Raw genomic sequence first — 22,971 nt, 5'->3', positions numbered from 1 at the left:
CAAGAAAGGCTAAACAAGTTGGGCCACATTCACTACAGTTTAGAAGAATGAGAGGTGATTTCGTTGAAACATAAAAAATCCTGAGGGTGCTTGACACAGTAGTTGTTGAGAAATGATTCCACTAGTGGGGGAATCTCAAACTAGGAGACATAATTACAGAATAAGGGGACATTCATTTAAAACTCATTTAGACATAAAGGAATTTCTTCTCCAAGAGGGTGGAGAATGTCTGGGATTGTCTCTTCTAGAGACTTGTGGAGGCTAGATCACTGAAAGTGTTTAAAGAGGATGTACATAGTATTTGAAATGTCAAGGAGATGAGGGCGATAATAATCTGGAAGAAAAGAGGAATTGAGGCCTGGGGCCAATTAGCCATGTTCTTGTTGAAAGGCAGTGCAGATTTGAGGGGGGAAATGGCCTGCACCTGCTCCTATTTCTTACGTACAAGGTAATTAAATTCTTTGGGAAGCAGTGGCAACTATTGGTTTTAGCAAAGCTATCTCGGTATCACTCATAATTTATAAGTGTTATTGTATCAAAGAATGCTGGATCTTGTCTCTGTAGAGATCACTTTGCATTTATGGAGTAACTCCTTACCATTGTAATTATAAACCAGAAATTCCATAAAACCAGCTGAATGGGGATGATCATTCACATCTCCAACGGTGATGGTTAAAGTGTTTGTGGAGCTCATGGGTGGGAATCCACTGTCAGTAATAATCACCGGCAGGTACAAGATCTTTTGGTCCTCTCTGTCAAACATACGGACTGCTGTGAGACCAGCGCTGCCATTGCCAAAGTCTTTCAAGGCAAAGTCAGAAGAATGGCTGTCTTGAGTTAATAAAGTGAATGAGAAGGGTGCTCCATTCACTGGGCTATCTTTGTCTTTGGCATACATCAATGTTGATGTTTGATTGAATTGGATTGCTTGGGGTGCAGCTGTGTTTTCCCAGACAATCGGTGTATAAAGAACATCAAATTCTGGCCCGTTGTCATTGACATCAAGCACAGTTAAAACGACACCTGCACTTCCAGTTAGAGCTGGAGTTCCTAGGTCAGTGGCCAGCACCACAAGATGATGCTGTGGCATTAACTCACGATCGAGAGCACTGGCTATTGTTACCCATCCATTGCTATCAACAGAAAACTGCCCGTGTGGATCTGAATCTCTTGTGATGTTGTAGGTAAACTTTCCATTCTGGGCAGAATCCAAATCGACAGCCGTTACCTGGACAACTCTAGTGCCGATGAAGACATCTTCCAGCAGAGGATCAGCTTCGTAAAGCTGTGGAAAGAAGATTGGAGTGTGATCATTGTAATCCTCCACATCAATGATACAGGTGGCTAAGCTGTAAAAGTCCACATCTTCTGCTTTAATAGTTAAATTGAATTTCCTCTCATGAGATTTTTCATAATCCAGTTTTTTCTTTAATTTGATCGTGCCAAATTTCTTGACTTGATTTGTTTCAATGAAAAATTTATGATCTTCATCGCCATCCATGATACTGAAGGTCATCAGGGCGTTCTCTCCCTCATCCATGTCAGAGGCAGAAACAACAAGAATATCGGTGTGGATCTCAGTATTTTCAGAAATCTTTGCTCTGAAGAGATCTCGTGTGAAGACTGGAGCATGATCATTCACATCTGTAACCAAAATGGTGGCTGTCCCTGTCCCTGTCAATCCACCTCCATCTCGAGCTTCAATCACAATTAGGTATTTATTTTCTTTCTCTCTGTCCAGAGAACCCAACACAGTGTATACAGTGCCAGTGGAAGAGTTGATGGAGAACAGGTTGAGGTTAATTTCATTTCGAACATTCTGGATTATTCTGTATGTCAAAACAGCATTTTTCCCAGTCTTGGGGTCATCTAAATCTGTCGCAATGAACTCCATAATAGAAGTGTCTGCTGGGGAATTTTCTGGAACATATCCAATGAAGCAGCCGTCAAAAGCACATAGAAAGAGTGGCAGGTTGTCATTTACATCGAGCACCTCAACAATTACATCAGAAAAACCAGTCAGTCCTTCACCATTTTCATCAGTGGCAAGAACGAGGAAGCGCCAGATAGATCGTTCCTCGCGGTCTAATTTTTTTCTTGCATAGATTTTGCCAGTAAGCTCATCAATGGTAAATTCACTGTTAGCCCCCTGGCCATGGAGGGAGTAACGTAAGGCACTCGGATCTGCCCCCTGGTCTGGATCAGTAGCTGAAACCTGCAGAAGTGGAAGAAGAGTATAAAGATCACTTTGAAGAGAATCATTATTCCCTTCTCGATACCAATCCCCAGAACTAATTAAATCTGGTAGCATTTTACACAGTACAGTACAGAGCAGTACTACTTAAGCACACTGATAACAGAAAAAAAAATTAATGGTCCTGATTCCCAATTCTCAATTTATACATTAATTCCTGAAGAAAACTAACAGTCCCAGATATGGAAAGTGCTTTCTTTCAATGTCAAATAAATTTTTGATCATTTATTTCCAACTTCCTTTCCTTACTTCATCTTCCTCAACACATACAGACTGCAGTTAAAAATGCAAGTTGACACATCACTCCGGGCTTCCGTCAACCCCATCCTCGCCACTAGGGTATGCATGGGGGGTAATTTAATCACTGTTGTTGATTCCCTTCTGGAGGGAAACATCTGATCTTTGCTCTTTTCATAATGGAAGTGCTGTGAAATCACCAGGTGAGGATGTTTGGGTATGAATTTAAATGCCTCTGCTGGTTAGGAACATTAAAACAGTATATTGCTTGCAGTACTTTATATTTAACATCCAAAACATTATATTGTCATAAGTAACTTGTTATCTTGCACACGATCTATGTCAACACTTTGATTGATCCTTCACTGGATCCAAATTTTCTGTCATTTTGTTCATTAGCCCCAATGTAATCAGCTAATTTAAAAGTCTTTAATGAGATTTTTTTAAAAATCATAGATGTTCAATATTCAAATAATTTGAATAAGAGCTTAAACTCCAATAAACTGACAACAATTTCATCACATCGATGGTTCCACAACATCAGATCTTCATTTGTTTTTCAAATCTCTCAGTTTCTTACAGAGTTGAATTATTTGTGACAAACTGTGGTATTGATGGGTTTCCTAAAATTAGTCTTCCCACTCACTTTTACTCGCTGGAAATTAACATGTAATTCGTCCTAGATTCATTAATTTAAAATAAGCTAAGGTAGGATCACAGGATGTACATTTAGAATTAATAGGAAATGGAAAACAACATTTAAACTGTGACTACCTTCACAAAGATTCTGTAGTTAGTGAACTAAACTTTAGGGCAGAATATCTGAAATATTGTTCACAGTTTTGGTCTTCTTATCTGAAGAAGGATATTCTGGCTATGGAGGGAGTGCAATGAAGATATACCAGACTGACTCCTGGGATGGCAGGACTGATTTATAAAGAGGAACTGGCTCAGTTAGGTCTATATTCATGACAGTTTAGCAATTGATGGGGGGACTCACAAAAACCTATAAAATTCTAACAGGACAAGATAGGGCAAACACAGGAAGGATGTTTCCAATAACCCTGGAGTCCAGAACCAAGCGTTACAGTTCAAGGATACAGGGTTGGTCATTTAGGACAGAGATAAAGAAAGTTTTCTTCATTCAGAGAGTGGTGAGCCTGTGGAATTCTCTGTCACTGAAAGCAGATGAGGCCAAGACATTGAATCTCTTAAAGAAGGAGTTGATATAGCGCTTAGGGCTAAAGAAATTAAAGGGTAGGGGAAAAAAGCAGGAATAGTTGGATGGTCAATCACATTCATATTCAATGGTGGAGCAGGCTGAAGTGTTGAATGGCCTACTCCAACTATTTTTGATGCTTCTATGTTTCTAATCTTATTGGGGCCTCAGCAATGTGGACTATAGTGGAATATGTGGCAAAATCAGACCAGAAGACTGTTGAGGCCGATTTTGATATCAGGAACATCTTGCTCCATCTCTTATGCTATTGACAAATTGTGTGACAAGTTCGTCTCTCAGCAGTGGTGAATTGCCAATGAAGAGGGAATTATTGATGTTAAAAATCTTGTTGATTACACAACCCACCTCATCAATATTCAGCTTTCTACCTGATCAAACTTGCCAGGCAAGCTATGCGTCAAGAACTCCCAACGTGGAAACCAGAGCAGGTACCTAGCGAATTTAGCTCACTTGCTTCAAAAGACATCCATGTTGGACACTGAGCACCAACACCTCAGGGTACATTCTGTAGACACTGGCTACATACACCTCACAATCCATTGGACATTGGCTGACTTATGCCAGCCTCTAACAACCCTCAAGGCACATCACCAATCCAATCACAGGAAACTTCTGCACTTCAACCTTGGGCTGCACAGGCAACTATCTTTGTAATGCTGCTGCAAGAACACTATGTGCTTAGGGATCCCTACTATGGACTAGACAAGGCTACACCTCTGTCATAGCGTTCACTCACATTGACTTTACCTGGACGCCCACAGCATTCCTGCCTTGCTTTGCCTTTTTGCAGAGTATACTCTCAGCCAGAGACACCAAACTCAAATTACTTCAGTCTTGCTTTGCTGTTTCATGTAGACATAAAGCAAGTGAACTTGTCATAGTTGTCAGCAGGCTTCAGTCAAGTCAAGAGCAAATGAGTAGGCAGCATAGATGGCATGCACAATTAGTGTAATCTGGGTTTGGTGGGTGCCAGTGAGTGAGGAAGATGCTGCAGGCAATAGTAAGAACGATAGAACATGAGCCTTGCTGAGTTGTGGCTACAGTAGCAGAGATACATTGTGGGTGAGGTATCAGAGAGTGGCCTTACCCTAATAGAGTGGATAAAGACATTGACCTTCTTCCTACAATGCTATGCATTCCTCCAGATGGCTGAGACTGCTATAACCTGGGTGGCAACCTCAGACCAGGATGGCATCATCTGGTGTCATGGCCTCCACTGCTGGTTCTAGGAGGAGGAATTCTGTACCTGCACAACCCTAGCCAGTGAGGTCTCAGGCTTCTGCCTACAAAGTGGGGTGCCGATTGCCCCCGGCTCTCACATCCGTGGCAAAAGTCAGAAACTGTGCAGGGTGACTCCAAACTGGCAGTGTCTGCCCGAGTACACAACAGGCTTTTAAAGATTGCATAGATCTAGGTCTTTCGGCAGATATCCGGTGAACGGCAAATTATTCTGGGAATGGTACATGGTAACACAAGAACAGAATCAGAAGAGAGAGGTGCCATAGAGGTGGGATAGGTAGTGGGTTTAGTAAGATACAACTGGGCCTCAAAAAAATTTAATGCAACTCAAACTCAGCCAAAATAAGTAAGATTCAGCCCAAAGTGTTTATGTGGAACCTTTATAAGTGATTGATATTTGGCTGTTAAATAGATAGTGCTGGATTTACTTTAGGGATAGAAATGTCATTGAGTAGTTATAGACAGATGCTCCGACTATACTATGGACGAGAGACTAGAAAAAGTTAAGCTCTTTATACAATGCTGCTGTAGATCAGATAAAACTACTCAATGTTATGATGGGTTTGAATAAGGGCAATTAAAAAAAACAATTTCTGATTGTTGGTGAGTTGCTAACATCACAAAACGTCACCAAAAAAAAACAAAGGGAAAGGTGGAGAGAATTTTAATTTGGTGAGATACTGGCACATGCTATTTTGTTGCTGCCATGCAAGAAAAGTGTTTTACAGCTTGTTAGGTCATAATTAGTAGACAATCTATATAACCAAAGTACCAAGAATGCTATTCAGCTGCTCCTCTGATGCTGCTTGGCCTGCTGTGTTCATCCAGCTCTACACCTTGTTAACTCCGATTCTCCAGCATCTGCAGTTCCTACTATCTCTATTCAATCCTGATCCTTTGTCATCTCGAACCAACACTGCACTTCCAATGCGCCTTTCTTAATCCTCTTACTGTATCCTAGCTTCAGGCCAATGTCTTCTGTAACTTACTTGATTCCCTCCAATTAGTTTTGCCCCTCTCTTACAGGACCAAAATTCCCAGAACCAAATTCAAGAATGAGACTGTGACTCTGACTGTGGTGAATTATTCATCCTGAACATTTCCATTGGTTTTGATATGCTGATCACATTTGTTTTGTCAAGAGTCTGTCCTTTGTTGTTCAGGTAACACAGGATTGAAGCAAGGTAGTAAGTAGTAAGGTACAGCAAGGACTTTTCTCCCTGAATCTCCAGTTGCCCTCACTTGAAGATTTTCTATTGTCTCACAATGCTATTCCCTGTCTCTGTCAGCATTTTATAATTAAAAACAACCCTTTATTCATTTTGATCACTTTTAGCCCCTCTTTCTCATTTTTATTGGAAGTCCCACGACACCAGGTTATAGTCCAACAGATTTGTTTGAAATCATGAGCTTTCAGAGTGCTGCTCCTTCACTTGATAACTTTCAACTTTGTCCACCCCAGTCCAACACTGGCAGCTCCACATTATTTGTATTGGCTATTGATTGCAAATATACTCTCATCATTTGGGGTATTTTAATCAATCTGTTCAGACAAGTTATGATTTGAAGCAGGTGGAACTTGAACCCAGGGCTTCTGGCCCAAAGGTAGTGCTATTACCACAATACCACAACGGCTTTTACATATGATATTACTGTCTTCATTTGATGAAGAGAATGTTGTTCACATCTTTCCTTGTGGACGTTGGAAGGAAGTAATCAGAGTATTTAATATTTTGTGCATATACCTTTTATCTTATTGTTCTCCATATTTCTGTGACTATTGCCTTCCAGTAAGATATTTTGATTTTCTTTTTAATGATTCTAATTATGAAAATTATTTTCTGCTGAATTTTCTACTGGCAACAAATCTGACCTTCCTCACACCTTTTCACTTGACAGCCAGAGAAAGAGAGAGAGAGAAAATATGTTTGTATGTATATTAAAAATGGAGAGACAGGGATACAGAGAAAGAATGCAAAGTTCTGACACAGACAATTCATTATTCCGTGACACTTGGACTAAATTCAAATTATGACTCACAAAAATGAAAGGATAATGTTTTAATCTCCCACACTATCCAACTCCATGGGTCACTTTTTAAAAATAACTTTCACTTCATGTTTTAAATCACAACAATGTTATTTACACAGTAATACAAACATTCACACCTGTAAGACAAGAACTGGAAGGTCTACAAGCTCCTCCATAATTCTGTCGTGATACTCATTCTGTGTGAAAATTGGTGCCTCGTCGTTTTTGTTGATGACATTGATAATCACTAAGGTTTGGTTTTCCCACCTTCCATCTGAAGCCACAAGCCTCAGTTCATAATGTTGTTCTTGTTCATAATTTAGTCGTTGAGCTATAAAGATTGTTCCAACTTCTGGCTCCACATCAAACATTCCTTTAACATTCCCTGAGGTGATCTGATATCTCAGTTTAGCATTTGCCCCTGAGATAAAAAGAAGACAAAAAAATGCAAATTTTCTTTAACATTTTGTTAACTTGTCATGGTGTCATAATTTTATTGGATTTCCTATTTGATGTCTTCTACTTTTTCATACTTGCAACACTCCACCATAAAATCATTATGTCACTTTTCAAAGGAATATTTATACAAGCTACGAGTGGATCTATCTTGAAGCTACATTAAATTCACTTTGCCATTCTTCCTAAGTATTGGAATATTAAAGCAATGAGCTTATTTTCCTGACTTTGTGATGGAGGGCATGGAGTTGAGAATTGTGTAGATATATAGGAAGAGGACCTATTTTCCCCTGGTCCATTCCAGGGTGGCATGGTGGCACAGTGGTTAGCACTGCTACCTCACAGGGCTAGGGACCTGGGTTCAATTCCAGCCTCAGGCAACTGTCCGTGTGGGTTTCCTCCAGGTGCTCTGGTTTCCTCCCACAGTCCAAAGATGTGCGGGTTAGGTGGATTGGCCATGCTAAATTGCCCGTAGTGTTCAGGGAGGTGTAGGTTAGGTGGGTTATAGGGGGATGAGTCTGGGTGGGATGCTCTGAGTTTCAGTGTGGACTTGTTGGGCCGAAGGGCCTGTTTCCACACTGTAGGGATTCTATGATTCCTGATGCTGTGGAAGCTTCCTGAGATGGGCTGGGATTGGGGTAGCTGCCCACTCCACAAGAACAGGAAATCAAATACAGTAGTTAAGGCCCTAAGTATTTACGACATTTAACCATCGGAATATTGGCTCATTTGCATAGAGGCTGTAATCACCTTCACAGGCAAGGAGAATTATTGGAGCTAGAGGGCCAACGCTATATAGAGAGGCCAGTATTTATAAAAGGACACAATTTCAGCCAGCCATGACATAGAAATATGGACAATAGGAGCATGGAAAAGTCATTTGGTCATTTGAGCCTGTTCTGCTGTTCAATATAATCATGGCTGATCATCCAACTTAGTCCCCTGTTCCTGCTTACTCTCCATACCCTTTGATCCCTTTATCCTTATCTAACTATCTAACTCCACAGGCTCACCACTGTCTGAGTGAATAGATTTCTCTTCATTTCTGTTCTAAATGGCCAACCCCATATCCTTCGATTGTGACCCCTTTTTCTGTGCTCCCCAGTCATTAGGAACATCTTTCCTGCATTTACACTATCTAGTCCTGTTAGAATTTTATAGGTTTCTAAGGTATCGACAAAACTCTGGTGGATACAATCCTAACTGATCCAGTCTCTCTTCATACTGCCATCCCAGAGATCAATCTCATAAATCTTGTTGTACTTCTCTTTTTCCAAATCTATTGCCATTCAAATAATCATTTGCCTTCCTGCTCTTGCTACCAAAGTAGATAACTTCACTTTTATCCACATTATACTTCATCTGCCACGCACTTGCCCACTCAACTTGTCCAAATCCCACTGAAGCATCTCTGTATCCTCTTCATGGCTTAGCTTTGTGTTATCAGGAATATTGGGACATTACATTTAGCTCCCTCCTCTAACTTATTAATATATATTGTGAATAGCTGGTGTCCCAGCACTGACCCTGGAGTACCCCACTAACCACTGCCTGCCACTCAGAAAAAGACCTATTTATTCCTACATTTTGTTTCCTGAAGGATGACCAGTTCTCTATGTATGTCAGTACATTAACCTCAATCCCATGGGCTTTAATTTTGCATGCTAACCTCTTATGTGAGGCCTTATTGAAGCACTTCTGCAAGTCCAGGTAAACCACATCCACTTTATCCCCCGTATCAATTCTACTTGTTACATCCTCAAAATATTCCAGTGGATTTGTCAAGCATCATATCCCTTTCATAAAGCTGTGCTGGCCCTGCTCAATCCTGTCACTGATTCACAAATGCTAACTTTAAAAATTTTATATTAGACTGTAGCATTTTCCTCACTGACGATGTCAGGATAACCATTCCATAATTCCCTGTTTTCTCTCTGCCTCTTTTTTTAAATACTGGTGTTACATTATCTACCCTCTAATCCATAGAAACTTTTCCAGAGTTTGTAGAATCTTGGAAGATGACCACTAATGCATTCTTTATTTCTAGGGCCACTTTCTTAAGTACTCTGAGATGGAGATAATTGGGCCTTGGGAATTTATCAGACTATAATCCCATCAATTTCCCCACCAACACCTAGCATACTTGCATTAAGGCTTCTCTACTCTTATACTCCAACTCCTTTGAAATAAGGACCAATTTTCCATTAGCGTTCCCGGTTACCTGCTGCACCTGTGTGCTAGCTTTCTGTGGAGGTCCCGGTGTTGGACTGGGTGGACAAATGCAGAAGTCACACGACACCAGGTCATAGTCCAACAGGTTTATTTGAAAACACAAGATTTCAGAGCATTGTTCCTTCATCAAGGAAGGATCAGCACTCCGAAAGCTTGTGAGGTCAAATAAACCTGTTGGACTATAACCTGGTGTCGTGTGACTTCCGACTCTATATTTCAAACACAAATACTACCAAGTCCCTTTGTTTTGCATCTTTCAGCAGTTTTCCTTTGTTTGAATAATACTCTATTCTTTTGTTCTCCCTTCTGAACTGAGCAACTTTACATATTCACCCATTATACTCTATTTGCCAACTTTTTGCTATTTACTTAACCTATCATATCTCTTTGTAAACTCTTTGTAACCCCTCATAAGTCTGCCTTTCCACCTATTTTTGTGTCATCTTCAGATGTGGCTACAATACATTTGCTTCCTTCCTCCAAGTCACTAACGTACATTGTAAACAATTTACTATAATACAAACAGGTGAGCCACAGATACTGATTCCCACAACACAGTAAATACTGCAACGTCTATAACTTGGCAAATGATCTGTATTTAAACTTCTGGAAATAAGGATGAAAATCTACATAATTATGATAAAAGTTCTCATGCAGAATTAGAGAATAGGATTTTATGACCAGTTACAATCTATAATACGCCTTGCAGCAACATTTTACAAAATAGATGACACAGTCACCTTTAGTTTCTCTCCAGATATTTGATCCTGGCACTCTATAATTTTCTAACATTGATCACTCTGTAGCAGATTTGTAACCAATCAATTTATGCACGATCAGCAAGGGACGAATTGGGAATCTGTTGTACTCTTGCACTGCTGCAGGTTCACCATATGGTGGAACCAACTCTCAAGCAGTCATTAAAGATTCATTTATTGGTACAATGACACCTACACTCCTCAGTTTATTTTTAAGTCACATTCACAAAGGCTCTTGTCTTCAAATCAAGAATAGGAATATATTGTGTTGTAGGCACTGACACAAGCAGCAATTCATGTGAGATAATGAATAGGGCGCTCACTTATTTGACTGTGTGTGCGTGTGGTAGGGAGAGGGTTTGTAATTGGCAAGATCAACACTTTTTTTGCCGACTTCACGTTATTTCCATTGTGGCTTACCAGACATCAATGAGCAGCAATATTCGTGACTGATTTATTCAGGAACACCATATCAATTGTAGGCACCTTCTTTCTGTGAAATTGCATGTGAAAGAATAGGAGTATGAAACAAAAAAACACACCTTCATCTCCATCATTTGCAGAAACAGTGATAACAACAAAGCCAATGTCCTTGTCCTCATCTATGTTTATTGTATAGGTTTCCTGTGGGAAGGCTGGTGCATTGTCGTTCACATCACTGACAAAAATCCTCACATATGCTGTATCTGTGAACAGAAAAATGTCCACTCACTTTTAAAGACTTAATAGAGCATCATGAGGAAACATAGAAATATCACTGAGTATTTGCCATATGTAAATGTGTTGTCTACTGAAGTTTAAATTCGCAATTAATTCAGTGATAAGAATGCAACAGGATTCTGTGTCACTCTTGGGTAGTGCTGAAAAATGCTTTTAATGCCGAGCCAGTAGCATTTGCCACTGGGATGTTTCTGTATGGTACAGCCTGGATGATCATTTCTTCAAGGTTCAGCTCTGCTCCTGTGATTATTGAGCAGAACAATGGCCTGAAGCGAAGAACATCACAGGGAGTGGAGAAAATTGGTCAAAGCAAAGTAAGTCACATGAATTGAATGAGATCTCCAAATGTAAAGCAAATCATTTCATAATGTTACTTATTCACTTTATTTTGTTCTTTTCCATAATTTGAAATTAACCTTAGTCAAATGATTTGAGTATTTTTATTTGTGGACAAACACATCCATTTTTTTCCTCATTTTGTTTGATGACATGATAACAGGTACATCTATACCTGTATTGGGCTGTCCATGCATGCCAGGCCGAGCAGATTCAGAGTTGTCTTGAGACTGAACTTCTATCAGGTAGGACCCTTTCACCTCTCTGTCAAAGGATGTCTGTGTGAATATTAGTCCAGTTTCAAAATCAATGCTGAAGTATTTATAGTCTCCACTGACATCCTTCACTATAGCGTAATTAATCTGTAAATGAAAGCAAAACAAAACAAGTGATCCCTCAAGTTCGCATGAGCATTCCATTCTGTGACGATTAAAGTTACAATTACCATACATCGAGGAATGCTGACTGATTCAAAATAAATTCAAATCCATTCAAATAGAAACCAAACCAATGTAACTGCATGTGCATTATCACATTTTGCAATTTGTTTTGTTTCATGGTATCTGCACTACTAACATTACGTTCAGAACTCACTACAACAAAAAAGATATTCAAAAATTTGTCTGAAGAATATAGTCTGTATTACACTATAGGAGAGAACCATGAAAGAACTGTATCTCCATCCACTAAAATTTACCAACTAGATTGATTTCAATTCCTGGATAAGTTTAGATATAGCCAAGGGATTAGGTAGGCTGTAGGTTAGCACTCTACCACTCTAGAATTTCATGTTTAAATAAAAGAGCTGAAATTAACGTGGACTGATCGAATAAAAGTCACAGCTGTCAATTAAAAACTTAACATTAAACATGCTATAATCACTAAAGAGGTCAGCCAGAAAACAATTCCATGCTTTACACTGAATAAAGTGAAAGGCTGAAGCGATGTTCCTACACAAAATATGGTTAGGGAAGTGGGCTTATATGCTCCAATCTCTTGTCATCATCCCTACATGTTTCTGTGGAGACAAGTGCACGTTTTTTCTTCAGTTGGAAGACAAGTCACTTGTTCATAGTATTTTTCAATTATGCTTTCTAACCATAAGACATAGGAGTAGAATTAGGCCATTCAGCCTATCAAGTGCAGAGTTACGGGGATAGGGTGAGGGGGTAGGGCTGTGTGGGATGTCCTTTGGAGGGTCAGTGCAGCGTCAATGGTCTAAAGGGCCTCCTTCCACACTGTCTACTCTTTTCCAAGCTCCCCAGGTCTCACATTTTCATCCACTGTGAGATCGCTTCCACTTACCCAATTTCAGACCCGGTGTCTTCGAATCTGGGACTGTTTGTGAGCTCAGTCCTGACCGCTGCTGCCAGCGGCACTTCTGGATCTACAGAACTGCTAGCCAATCAGCTGGAGTGAAGGGCAGAAATCTTTCCTCCAGCCAATGAAAACTCATCAGAGCATTACAGGGTTGCCATGATCTCAATTGGCTTTTCAGTTAGTGGATGGGAATGATTCAGCAAAAATGCATCTACAACTGTACGTTACCTATTTGACCCGGACTGTGCCCCTACGCTACTAAATCCATGAACACGAATCGCATGAGGAAGGTAGTTAACCAACAGAAATTCTGTAATACAATTTCTAACCTTGCCATGGCGTCCTGAATCCAGATCAGTTGCTGATACCTGCACAACAGACAGACCAACTGCAGCACCTTCAGGGACCGTGGCTTCATAAATGGATGAGGTAAAGAAAGGAACATTGTCGTTCACATCTGAAAAATTGAATAAAAGATAAAGAACATGATGTAGCATAACAACAGAATGAATCTTCTGCAGTCAATAGACAACATGATCGTTATTGATTTTTACTAATGGATAGTTTTAAAACAATCATCCATCACAGGCCACACATGAAGTTACTGATGTTAATTCAAATAGAAAGCACAAACTGACTGAAATACTTTATTTATTTGTAAGAAACTGCTGACACTATATTGAAGTATTTCATCAAGAGAGGGGAACTTATGTAAGATTCAAAGACCACGAGTAGAAGAACTTGAAAGCAGGCTCTAACCTTAGGATATCTCAAACATACCTGTCACGTTGACAAAGATGGTGGTAAAGGAGGCTAATGGAACTGCAGCCACATTCTGAGCCCTGACTCTAAGGATGAAAAATTTTGTAATCTCAAAATCCAGCGGTTCTGCCACTAAAATTGAGGCTGATCCATCAGCACGATTGGGTTTCAGGTAGAATCGGATTGGCATGTTTGTTTCTGGAACCTGGCCTTCTTCCAGGTTGTATGTAACTCGTGGATCACCAAGAGGAGACGTTGCCTTGATAGTCTAAAATCACAGAAGTTAAAACTTAACATTAAACATGCTGTAATTACTAAAGAGGAAAGTCAGAAAACAATTACGTGCACCATGCTGTCTGTGAAACTATAATGTTCCTACAAATAATATGTTGGGGAAGTGAAGTGGGATTGGTGGTCTTGTATGGTCTAATCTCTTGCCATCATCCCTATATGTTTCTGTGAAGACAAGAGCATGTTTTCTAATCAGTTTGAGGACAGATAGCTTGCTCCTAGCATTTTTCAATCATACTTTATAACCAACTGTTAGAAATGTACATGTATAGTGAGCAGTCATGCATCTTCTGATATCTCTTCTTTCCTGATAAGGGCTGGGTCTCTGCCTGGTTTGTAATTTGCACACAGGACAGAATATTGATGAGCTGGGAATATTCTGGAAAACATTTCAGGTGGGAATTCTAACGTCATTTTGCCAACTTTCTGCTTTCTCCAAAGTGGGTTACATAGGAAGCTAATGACATAGACAATTAAGACCCTTTTCTTACCATACTTTCTTTCTTCACCGACAGCATGTCTGAGTAGGGTAATTGAGGAGGAACCTCGTTGTCGGTTGATGGTATGTGGTAACACTGGATGGGCTAGCATTTGCGGCCCATTCCTAATTGTTCTTGAGAAGGTGATGGTGAGCTACCTTCTTAAATTTCTTCAGCCCATGATGTGGAGGTGCTGATGTTGGACTGAAGTGGACAAAGTTAGAAGTCACATGACACCAGGTTATAGTCCAACAGGTTTATTTGAAATCACACAAGCTTTTGGAGCGCAGCCCCTTTGTCGGGTGCAGTGAGAGAGCAGAGCACACAAATCCAGAGTTTATAGGCAGAGAAATCAAGGGCAGAGAGATCCAAATGTCAGATGATACATCTCTGCAGGTGACCAAGAGTGTTAGGCGGTGAGTAAAGTGTCAACAGCTGAATAACAGTGAAGAGATAACCTTTAATCCAACTAAGTGAGGTAGAGAGATAATTATAAAAAAAATCTGGTGACTGTTGCGCAGTGTCCATTCATCCATTGTCGCACTGGAGCAGAGAAACTACATTCTTCGCAGCCTTCAACATGTCATTGATGACGATGAGCACCTCGCCAAGATCTTCCCTACGCCTCCACTTCTCACCTTCACACAACTGCCAACCCTTAAACAGACCATTGTTCACAGCCTTCAGGACAGCATCGACCACAACCCCATACAACCCCGCCATGGCAACCTCTGCTAGACATGTCAAATCATCGACATGAATATTACTATCACACATGGGAACACCACCCACCACGTACACGGCAGATACTCATATGACTCGGCCAAAGTTGTCTATCTCATACGCTGCAGGCAAGGATACCCCGAGGCATGGTATATCGGTGAGACCGTGCAGACGCTATGACAACAGAAGAATGGACGCTGCGCAACAATCGCCAAACGGAAAATGTTCTCTCCCAGTCAGGGAACACTTCCGCCGTCAAGGACATTCAGCCATGGATCTTTGAGTAAGCATCCTCCAAGGCAGTCTTTGAATACACAACAACGCAGAATCACCGAGCAGTGACTGATAGCCAAGTTCTGAACCTATGAAGACAGCCTCAACCATGATCTTGTGTTCATGTCACACTACAGGCGACCCCACCACACTGTTCTGTATCTGTAAAATCTTCCTTACTGTCCTGTTTTGACAGCACCACCTTGATAAATTATTAGTTCTGAATTACCTATTACTTTGATTAGACCTTCGGCTTGAGACTCTTATACCAATCATGTTACTCCAGTCATTTAGTTTGTCTCCAGCACCACCTTATTTTTTAACGTTTTGTAATTATCTCTCTGCTTCACTTAATCAGATTGTAGGTCATCCCTTTACAGGTTATTCAGTTGTTGACACTTTACTCACCATCTAACACTCTTGGTCACCTGCAGAGATTTATTATCTGACACTCCACTCACACCAGTTGAATGATCTTTTGATCTCTCTGCCCTTGATCTCTCTGCCTATAAACTCTGGGTCTGTGTGCTCTTCTGTCTCACTGTACCTGACAAAGGGGCTATGCTCCAAAAGCTTGTGAGATTTCAAATAAACCTGTTGGAATATAACCTGGTGTCATGTGACTTCTAACTTTGTTTCAGTTCATGTGATGCAGAGACACTCACAATGTGTTAAGGGAGGGATTCCAAGATTTTCAATAAGTGACAGTGAAGGAACGGTGATACCCCCCTTCCAAGTCAGGATAATGAGTGGCATATAGGGGAACTTGTAGGCAGTATGTTCCCATGCATCTGCTGTCCTTGTCCTTCTAGATGGTGGATATTGCATGTTTGAACTGTGCTGTCACAAGTAGCATTGTGAGTTGCTGCAGTGCATTATCTACATGGTACATGGAGCGAGTGAATGTTCAATGGTGCATGGAGTGCAATCAAGCAGCTTGCTTTGTCCCAGATAGTGTCAAGCTTCTTGAGTGTTGTTGGAGCTGCACTTATCCCGGCAAGTGGAGACCATTCTATCACACTCCTGACTTATGCTTTGTAGTCATGAACAAACTTTGAGGAGTTTGTAGCTGAGGTATGTATAGCAGAATTCCCAGTATCTGACATGTAATCACAGTATTTAAATTGCCTAGTCCAGTTAAGGTTTTAGTCAATTGTCAGGAAAAGAATGTTGATTAAGAAGATTCAGTGATGGCAATGCTGACGATGAGAGATAGTTAGATTGAAGGTGGTCATTGCCTGGTACTTGTGTAGCGTGAATGTTACTTGCTACTTATTAAGCGAAGCCTGGATGCAGTTGTGGTCTTGCAGAATCCAGAAGTCAATGTGTCCACATGCAAATTGGTGTGCACAGAACCTTGTAGGGGTTGTATGGTCACACAGCTTAGAGGGAACATTGCCTACTGCATGACAGCATATTAGCTGAAGAGTTTTAATTGCCACTGGACATTATGCAATTATCAGAAAACATCTTCATTTCCAGAGCAGATATTAAAGGGAAGGTGCCTGATGAAGCAGCTGAAGATGGTTGGGCCTAGGACCCCTGCGGCGACACCCTGGGGCTGAGGTTATTGGCCATCAAAAAGCACAACAATCTTCCTGCAATTTAGAAGTTTTATTTTTTTTTGAAAATTGGGCTCACAGGCCTTTGACAACATCCCTAGACCCAGCTGAGACTGTTTTAATTACGTGCTCAGTGAAAAATTACAGTCATTGCAAAACATAAAAAATATGGAAAGGCTATCAGCATATTAACAACTAGAGTCTAATTTTGCCTGAAGTTAATAAATAATCTCTTAAGCTGTTCACTGTTTCCTCATGTTGCCTCACTTTTGGGAGTTTCACACTGCACTCTGACCTTTACATATGCCATGAATGATTCATTTATAATGCCATCTAATTAGATTCATGAAGAACCCTAAGTACCTCATTAGTTTTAACAAGGAATATTTTGGATGTTTAGAAACTAATTTCTATGCAGATTGATGAGCTTTGTGCTCCAATCACATAATTAGTAGATTATTAAGACAATACATAATTTTAAAATTGAGTTCAAATCACTATTTAGCAAGATACACTTCTTACAGGTGAATCCTCCAGAGGTGTAATTATGAAAAGAAATAGCTTCATACCTTCTAAATTCTTGCAAAGTATTTCAACATCTGATTGCCTGCAAATAGTGAGTAGGAAGTGGAGAACATCGTTTCCACTACACTATTTAAATATACAGCTGTTTAATGCTTCAGTGTTCTATGCCTTAGAGCAGAAGTCTCCAAATCTTCTTAAATTACACATAAGACATTATCAAAAATCTCCTTAAATTACACATAAGACATTATACAAAAGTACTGGAATATTAAAGTCAAATAGTATCATAGAGTCATACAACATGGAAACAACAATCCAACCAGTCCATGCTGACCATAATCCCAAACTAAACTAGCCCCACCTGCCCGTGCTTGGCCCACATCCCTCCAAACATTTCTTGTTCTTGTACTTATCCAAATGTCTTTTAAATGTGTAACTGTACCTGCATTCACCACTTCATCAGAAGTTCATTCCACACATGAAGCATTCTCCATGTAAAAAAGTTGCCCCTCATGTCCTTTTTAAATCTTTTTCCTCTCATCTTAATAATATGCTCACTAGTCTTGAAATTTCCCACCCTAGGAAAAAGCCACCTGCCATTCACCTTATCTATACCCTTCATGATTTAAAAACCTCTATAAGGTAACCCCTCAACCTCCTTCACCCCTGGGAAGAAAATCCCAGCCTATCCAGCCTCTCCCTATAACTCAAACATTCTATTCCTGGCAACATCCTGGTAAATCTTTTCTGAACACTTCCCAGCTTGATAACACCCTTCCTATATCAAGGTGACCAGAACTGGACACAGTACTCTAGAAGAGGCATCACCAATGTTCTGTACAACCTCAACATGGGGGATGCACAGCCCTCAGAAAACAAAGTAGAAAGATCAGAGGGTGAATTTAACACTTTGTGGCAGTGCACAAGACTTGTGGAGTTATACAGCATGGAAATAGACCCTTTCGCCCAACTCTCTGTGCTGATCAGACCACCCAATCTGACCTAGTCCCATTTGCCAGCATTTAGCCCAAATACCTCTAGACCCTTCCTATTCATAACCTTTTAAAAGTTGTAATTGTATCCGCCTCCACCACTTCCTCTGGCAACCCATTCCATACATGCAGCACCCTCTGTGTGAAAAAGTTACTTCTCAGATATTTTTTAAATCTTCCCCCTTTCACCTTAAACCTTCACTACTGGAAAAAGACCTATTTGCCCTATCCATGCCGCTCATGATTTTAAAAAAGTCCCAGCCTATACTACCCCTCCCTATAACTCAAACTGTACAATCCCGGCAACATCCTTGTAAATCTTTTCTGCATTCTCTCAAGTTTAAACCATCCTTCCTATAGAAGGGTGACCAGAATTGGTATGCAGCATTCTAAAAGTGGCCTCATAAAGGCCTAAAGCTGCAATATGATGTCCCAACTCCTATACTCAATGTTCTGACTAATGAAGACAAACATGCCAAACACCTTCTTCACCACACTGTCTACCTACGACTCCACTTTCAAAGAACTATGCGCCTGCACCCCATGTCTTTTTGTTCGGCAACACTCCCCAGGGCACTACCATTAACTTTGCCTTACCAAAATGCAACACCTCACATTTATCTGAATTAAACTCCATCTGCCACTCCTTGGCCTGTTGGCCCATCTGATCAATGTCCCGTTGTACTCTGAGATAATCTTCTTCACTGTCCACACTCCATCTGACTGTGTGTGGTTCTGATGAACAGTCAAACATTAACCCTGTCTCTCTCTTCACAGATGTTGCCGTAACTGCTAACTTTCTCCAGAATTTCCTATATATGCTTCAGATTTCCAGCATCCACAGTATTTAATACCTGTAATAAATGGGCTGGCCTATTCTTTCTCTAGAAGAGAAAGTTGTAGTATTAGCAGAGAGCAATTGGAGTTGTCCCATTGGATGAGGTGAGCTTGGATGTCAGCAATAGGATGGCAATATTCCGAGGGTACATAGTTCTCTCCTGCAAATAAAGTGTAGGGGTTGGTTCTTGGAAGCAGCAGAATTTGGTGAAGATATAATGGGTTTTGACTTTGAAGGACTGCAGAATTCAAGGAAAAACGTGGTTGAGGTTTATACCACGGTTACCGTCTTCCATTGTCCCAGCTAGTGTTTTTGTAAGAAGCAGGTCTTTCTAAACATACTTTAAATTAAGATGATGCTCTTCATTTTTATTATTCACATCTCCTGCAAGTGAAACATTGGGTGCTGCAGCCATGAGTGCCAAGGGGGCAATTGACCCCTAAGGAGGAAGATGAAGCCTCAAAGAGGCAGCACCACATCATCATGCAGCAACTTAGTACCAGCACAGACTCACACATTTTGGTGGGTATATGTGAGTCATCTAAAGGAGATTCACACACTGGTGAGAGCACATCACAGTCACAAGACCAGCTGTCAGAGACTGAATAAGCAAAGGTGCCAGGTGGTCAGGGGAGTGCTGAAGTTGACCGAGATGCTGAATTCAAGTCTGATGCCGAACCAACAGAGTCATCAGTCAGGCGGTGGATGATGGATGTCATGTGCAAGGTACATGAAAATATAGCAGTGGTTCCACATTGACATGGGCAATGGATGAGTCCATCTTGGTCACGAATATGATCACCTGCTCTTCAGAATGTACGATGTCCTCCATTGACAGACTGGTGACTATCATGGAGGGTCCAAAGCCAGCAGTTTATGGATAAGATGGTGGGTGTACACTCTCACTTGCACTCCATTGCCTTGTTATTCAGTCCTCCCACAGTCGAAATGATGGCAACTGCAACCACTAGTACCAAGGTGGCAATTAACCCCTAAGGAGGAAGACAAATCTTTGAAGGAGGCAGCACCATGTCCTCATCTAGCACCTAGGACCCATATAGACTCTTCAGTATGCATCTGTGAGTCAGCGAAAGGAGATCCACACCCTGTTGCAAGAACGTCATGAGTTCTAGTGCTCAGAGCTAGGGCAAGTGGGGATGAAGTGCCAGGAGTCCCAGTCAAGTCCTGGTTCCTCTCAGAAAAGCAGGAAAGGCCAACTGTACCTCAATATGGCAGATGATCGTCTGTCGCCATTTGGGGACACCTCGCACAGTGTTTCTGATAGTGGACAACCTCTTTGCCATCTGTCTGCCTTTTGCACAAATGTCACAGGGTGCCACAGCACCACCACCTGCAAGTTCCCACCCAAAGCACTCACCATCCTGAGTCGGAAATACACTGTAATTCAACAAACTCCTGGAATTCTCTCCCCGATGGCATTGTGGGTCAATGTACAGCACATGGAATGCAGTGTTCCAAGAAGGCAGCTCACCACCAACTTTTCAAAGGAAACTAGTGATGGAAATAAATGTTGGCCCAGCCAGTGACACCCATGTCCATGGGTGAATAAATAAAAGTGAGCTTCTTACTGCTGTCCCACCATATCAGGGCCTGCTGTACCTTAGATGACCAGAAGACAGCAGCCAAAGTCATCCCAAGCAAAGCAGCATGTGGGTCAGCAGCCTGTTTCTAGGAAAGGGGTAGATCATTGTTCTGTAGCACCCAACAATAATTTAATCAAACAGATCATTAGACACATACAGGTTCATGAATGTAATTGTTCAGGATTGAGAATGTTGAAAACCGTTGATTCAATTTATTATTACATAACTGTTCTTTTTGCTTGATGTTATGGCTTGATTCAGTTTCAGTTTCGAGACCAAATCATTTTTATTTGGATTCAGTCCATGCCGTGAAGGAAGTTTGGATTTACTGGTCCCTCTGATCAGCCTCACTTAGTATCTTGACTTTGGCACATGCACAGGCAGCCCTGTTGTTGATGTGTAGGAGATATAAGGGGAAGGATCTTATAGCTGAACAGTTGACACAGGGCTAGTGGAATCTTCATAGTATTAGAGAATCTCTCATCTTATGGACATCAAAAGACTTCTCCGTTTCACTTTGCACATGGCTCACCCTCATCATCACGCTCATCCTGAGAGGATGTGGCTGTCTTCATCTGATCCTCCTGTGCCAGGGCTTTCCCTCTTTGGAGAATCATGTTGTCCAAGGCATGGCAGTCTATGACCATGAGTGAGATTCTAGCAAAACTCCAAAGATCTAAACATCTGGACATATGTTGAGTAGAACAATGATCTGCTGGATGATGATCCTTGTGGAAGTGTGGCCATTATCCTACTTCCTGTCAAGTTCTGTACATGGATTTTTTGAGAGTGTAACCTTCATCATCCAGCAGCCAGCCATCTAAAGGTTCCCGGACACAGATGTCTCTGCCACCTGGGAGTGCCCAAGTACGAATGCCTCAAGACCGCTTCCTGGATACATCTGGATTGTCCATTACCTATGTTCACATAGAACCTGCACATTGATGGAGTAATATCCTTTCTGATCAATAAATGTTCTTGGCTGTCTAGATGGAGTTTATGTTGTCATGTATGTGCAACGAATAAACTCTGCACAATCGGAAAACCAGCCATGGCAACCAAGCCTCTGGCCCTTTCTGCTTCACCCTGATTGTCACTGGTAAAGGAGATATACTCATAAACATGGCTGAAAATGGCATCTGTAAAAAGCTTGAAACTGTGATGGGCTGCCAGCTGCAGGCTCGGTGGTTAGCACTGCTGCCTCACTGTAATAGGTTTGATTCCAGCCTTGGGCAAATGTCTGTGTGGAGTTTGCACATTCTCCCTGGTCCGGGTGCTCCAGTTTCCTCCCGCAGTCCACAGATGTGAAGGTAAGATGGATTGGCCAATGCTAAATTGTCCATAGTGTCCAGGGATGTGCAGTCTAGGTGGATTAGCCATGGGAAATGCAGGGTTACAGGGATAGGGTAGGGGTGAGTCTGCGTAGGATGCTCTTCGGAAGGTCAGTGTGTGCTTGATGGGCCAAATGGCCTGCTTCCACAGTGTAGGGCTTCTATGATTCTGTGATTCTAATTGAGATGAGGAAGAATTTCTTCAGCTAGGGGGTGGTGGATCTGTGAAATGCAGAAGGCTGTAAAGGCTAAGTATTTAATGTATGTATTTAAAGAATGTATTTAAGATAGGGATAGATAGATTCTTGATCAGCAAGGGGATCAAAGGTTACGGAGAGAAGGCAAGAGAATGGAGTTGAGAAACATACCAACCACGAATGGTGGAGCAGATGCAACAGGAGGAATGGCCTAATTCTGCTCCTATATTTTATGGTCTTATGAGTTTATGACATCTGGAAAGATACCGAGGAGAAATCATTCAAGGCCACAGATATTATAAAGGCCACAGGTAATGAGTGGCCACTAGCACAACTGAAGGCAATTCCCCTAGATAGCATGTCACACAAGGATCTGAATATCTTCCTTGAGAGAAGCAGTCTTCTGAGGCAATGCTGTTCAGACATCTGGATGCATATCATCCTTCCCCTGTAGACATAGCTGGCAAGCTGCCCTTGCCTAGCTATGCCAGCCTGATATAACACAGTGTGGAGCTGGAGGAACACAGCAGGCCAGGCAGCATCAGAGAAGCAGGAAAGCTGACATTTCGGG

The 22,971-nt window shown here is 41.3% G+C and overlaps 1 protein-coding gene across 1 annotated transcript in view; it reads right to left on the bottom strand.

Moving 5' to 3' along the window:
• Nucleotides 1-22,971, bottom strand: part of si:dkey-22o22.2 (neural-cadherin) — a 235,539-nt gene that overhangs the window by 56,278 nt on the left and 156,290 nt on the right. The window contains exons 13-18 of the mRNA XM_048596155.1: nt 13,604-13,853; nt 13,153-13,280; nt 11,679-11,865; nt 10,990-11,133; nt 7,139-7,422; nt 598-2,215 (exon numbers count right to left, since the gene is read on the bottom strand). Coding sequence (XP_048452112.1) covers nt 598-2,215; nt 7,139-7,422; nt 10,990-11,133; nt 11,679-11,865; nt 13,153-13,280; nt 13,604-13,853 — 2,611 coding nt within the window. The remainder of the gene's footprint in view (nt 1-597; nt 2,216-7,138; nt 7,423-10,989; nt 11,134-11,678; nt 11,866-13,152; nt 13,281-13,603; nt 13,854-22,971) is intronic.

Source organism: Rhincodon typus, chromosome 4 (genome assembly GCF_021869965.1).
Source record: "Rhincodon typus isolate 14 chromosome 4, sRhiTyp1.1, whole genome shotgun sequence".
In the NCBI taxonomy this organism is placed as follows: Eukaryota; Metazoa; Chordata; class Chondrichthyes; order Orectolobiformes; family Rhincodontidae; genus Rhincodon; species Rhincodon typus.
This window is presented reverse-complemented; position numbering and strand designations above follow the sequence as displayed.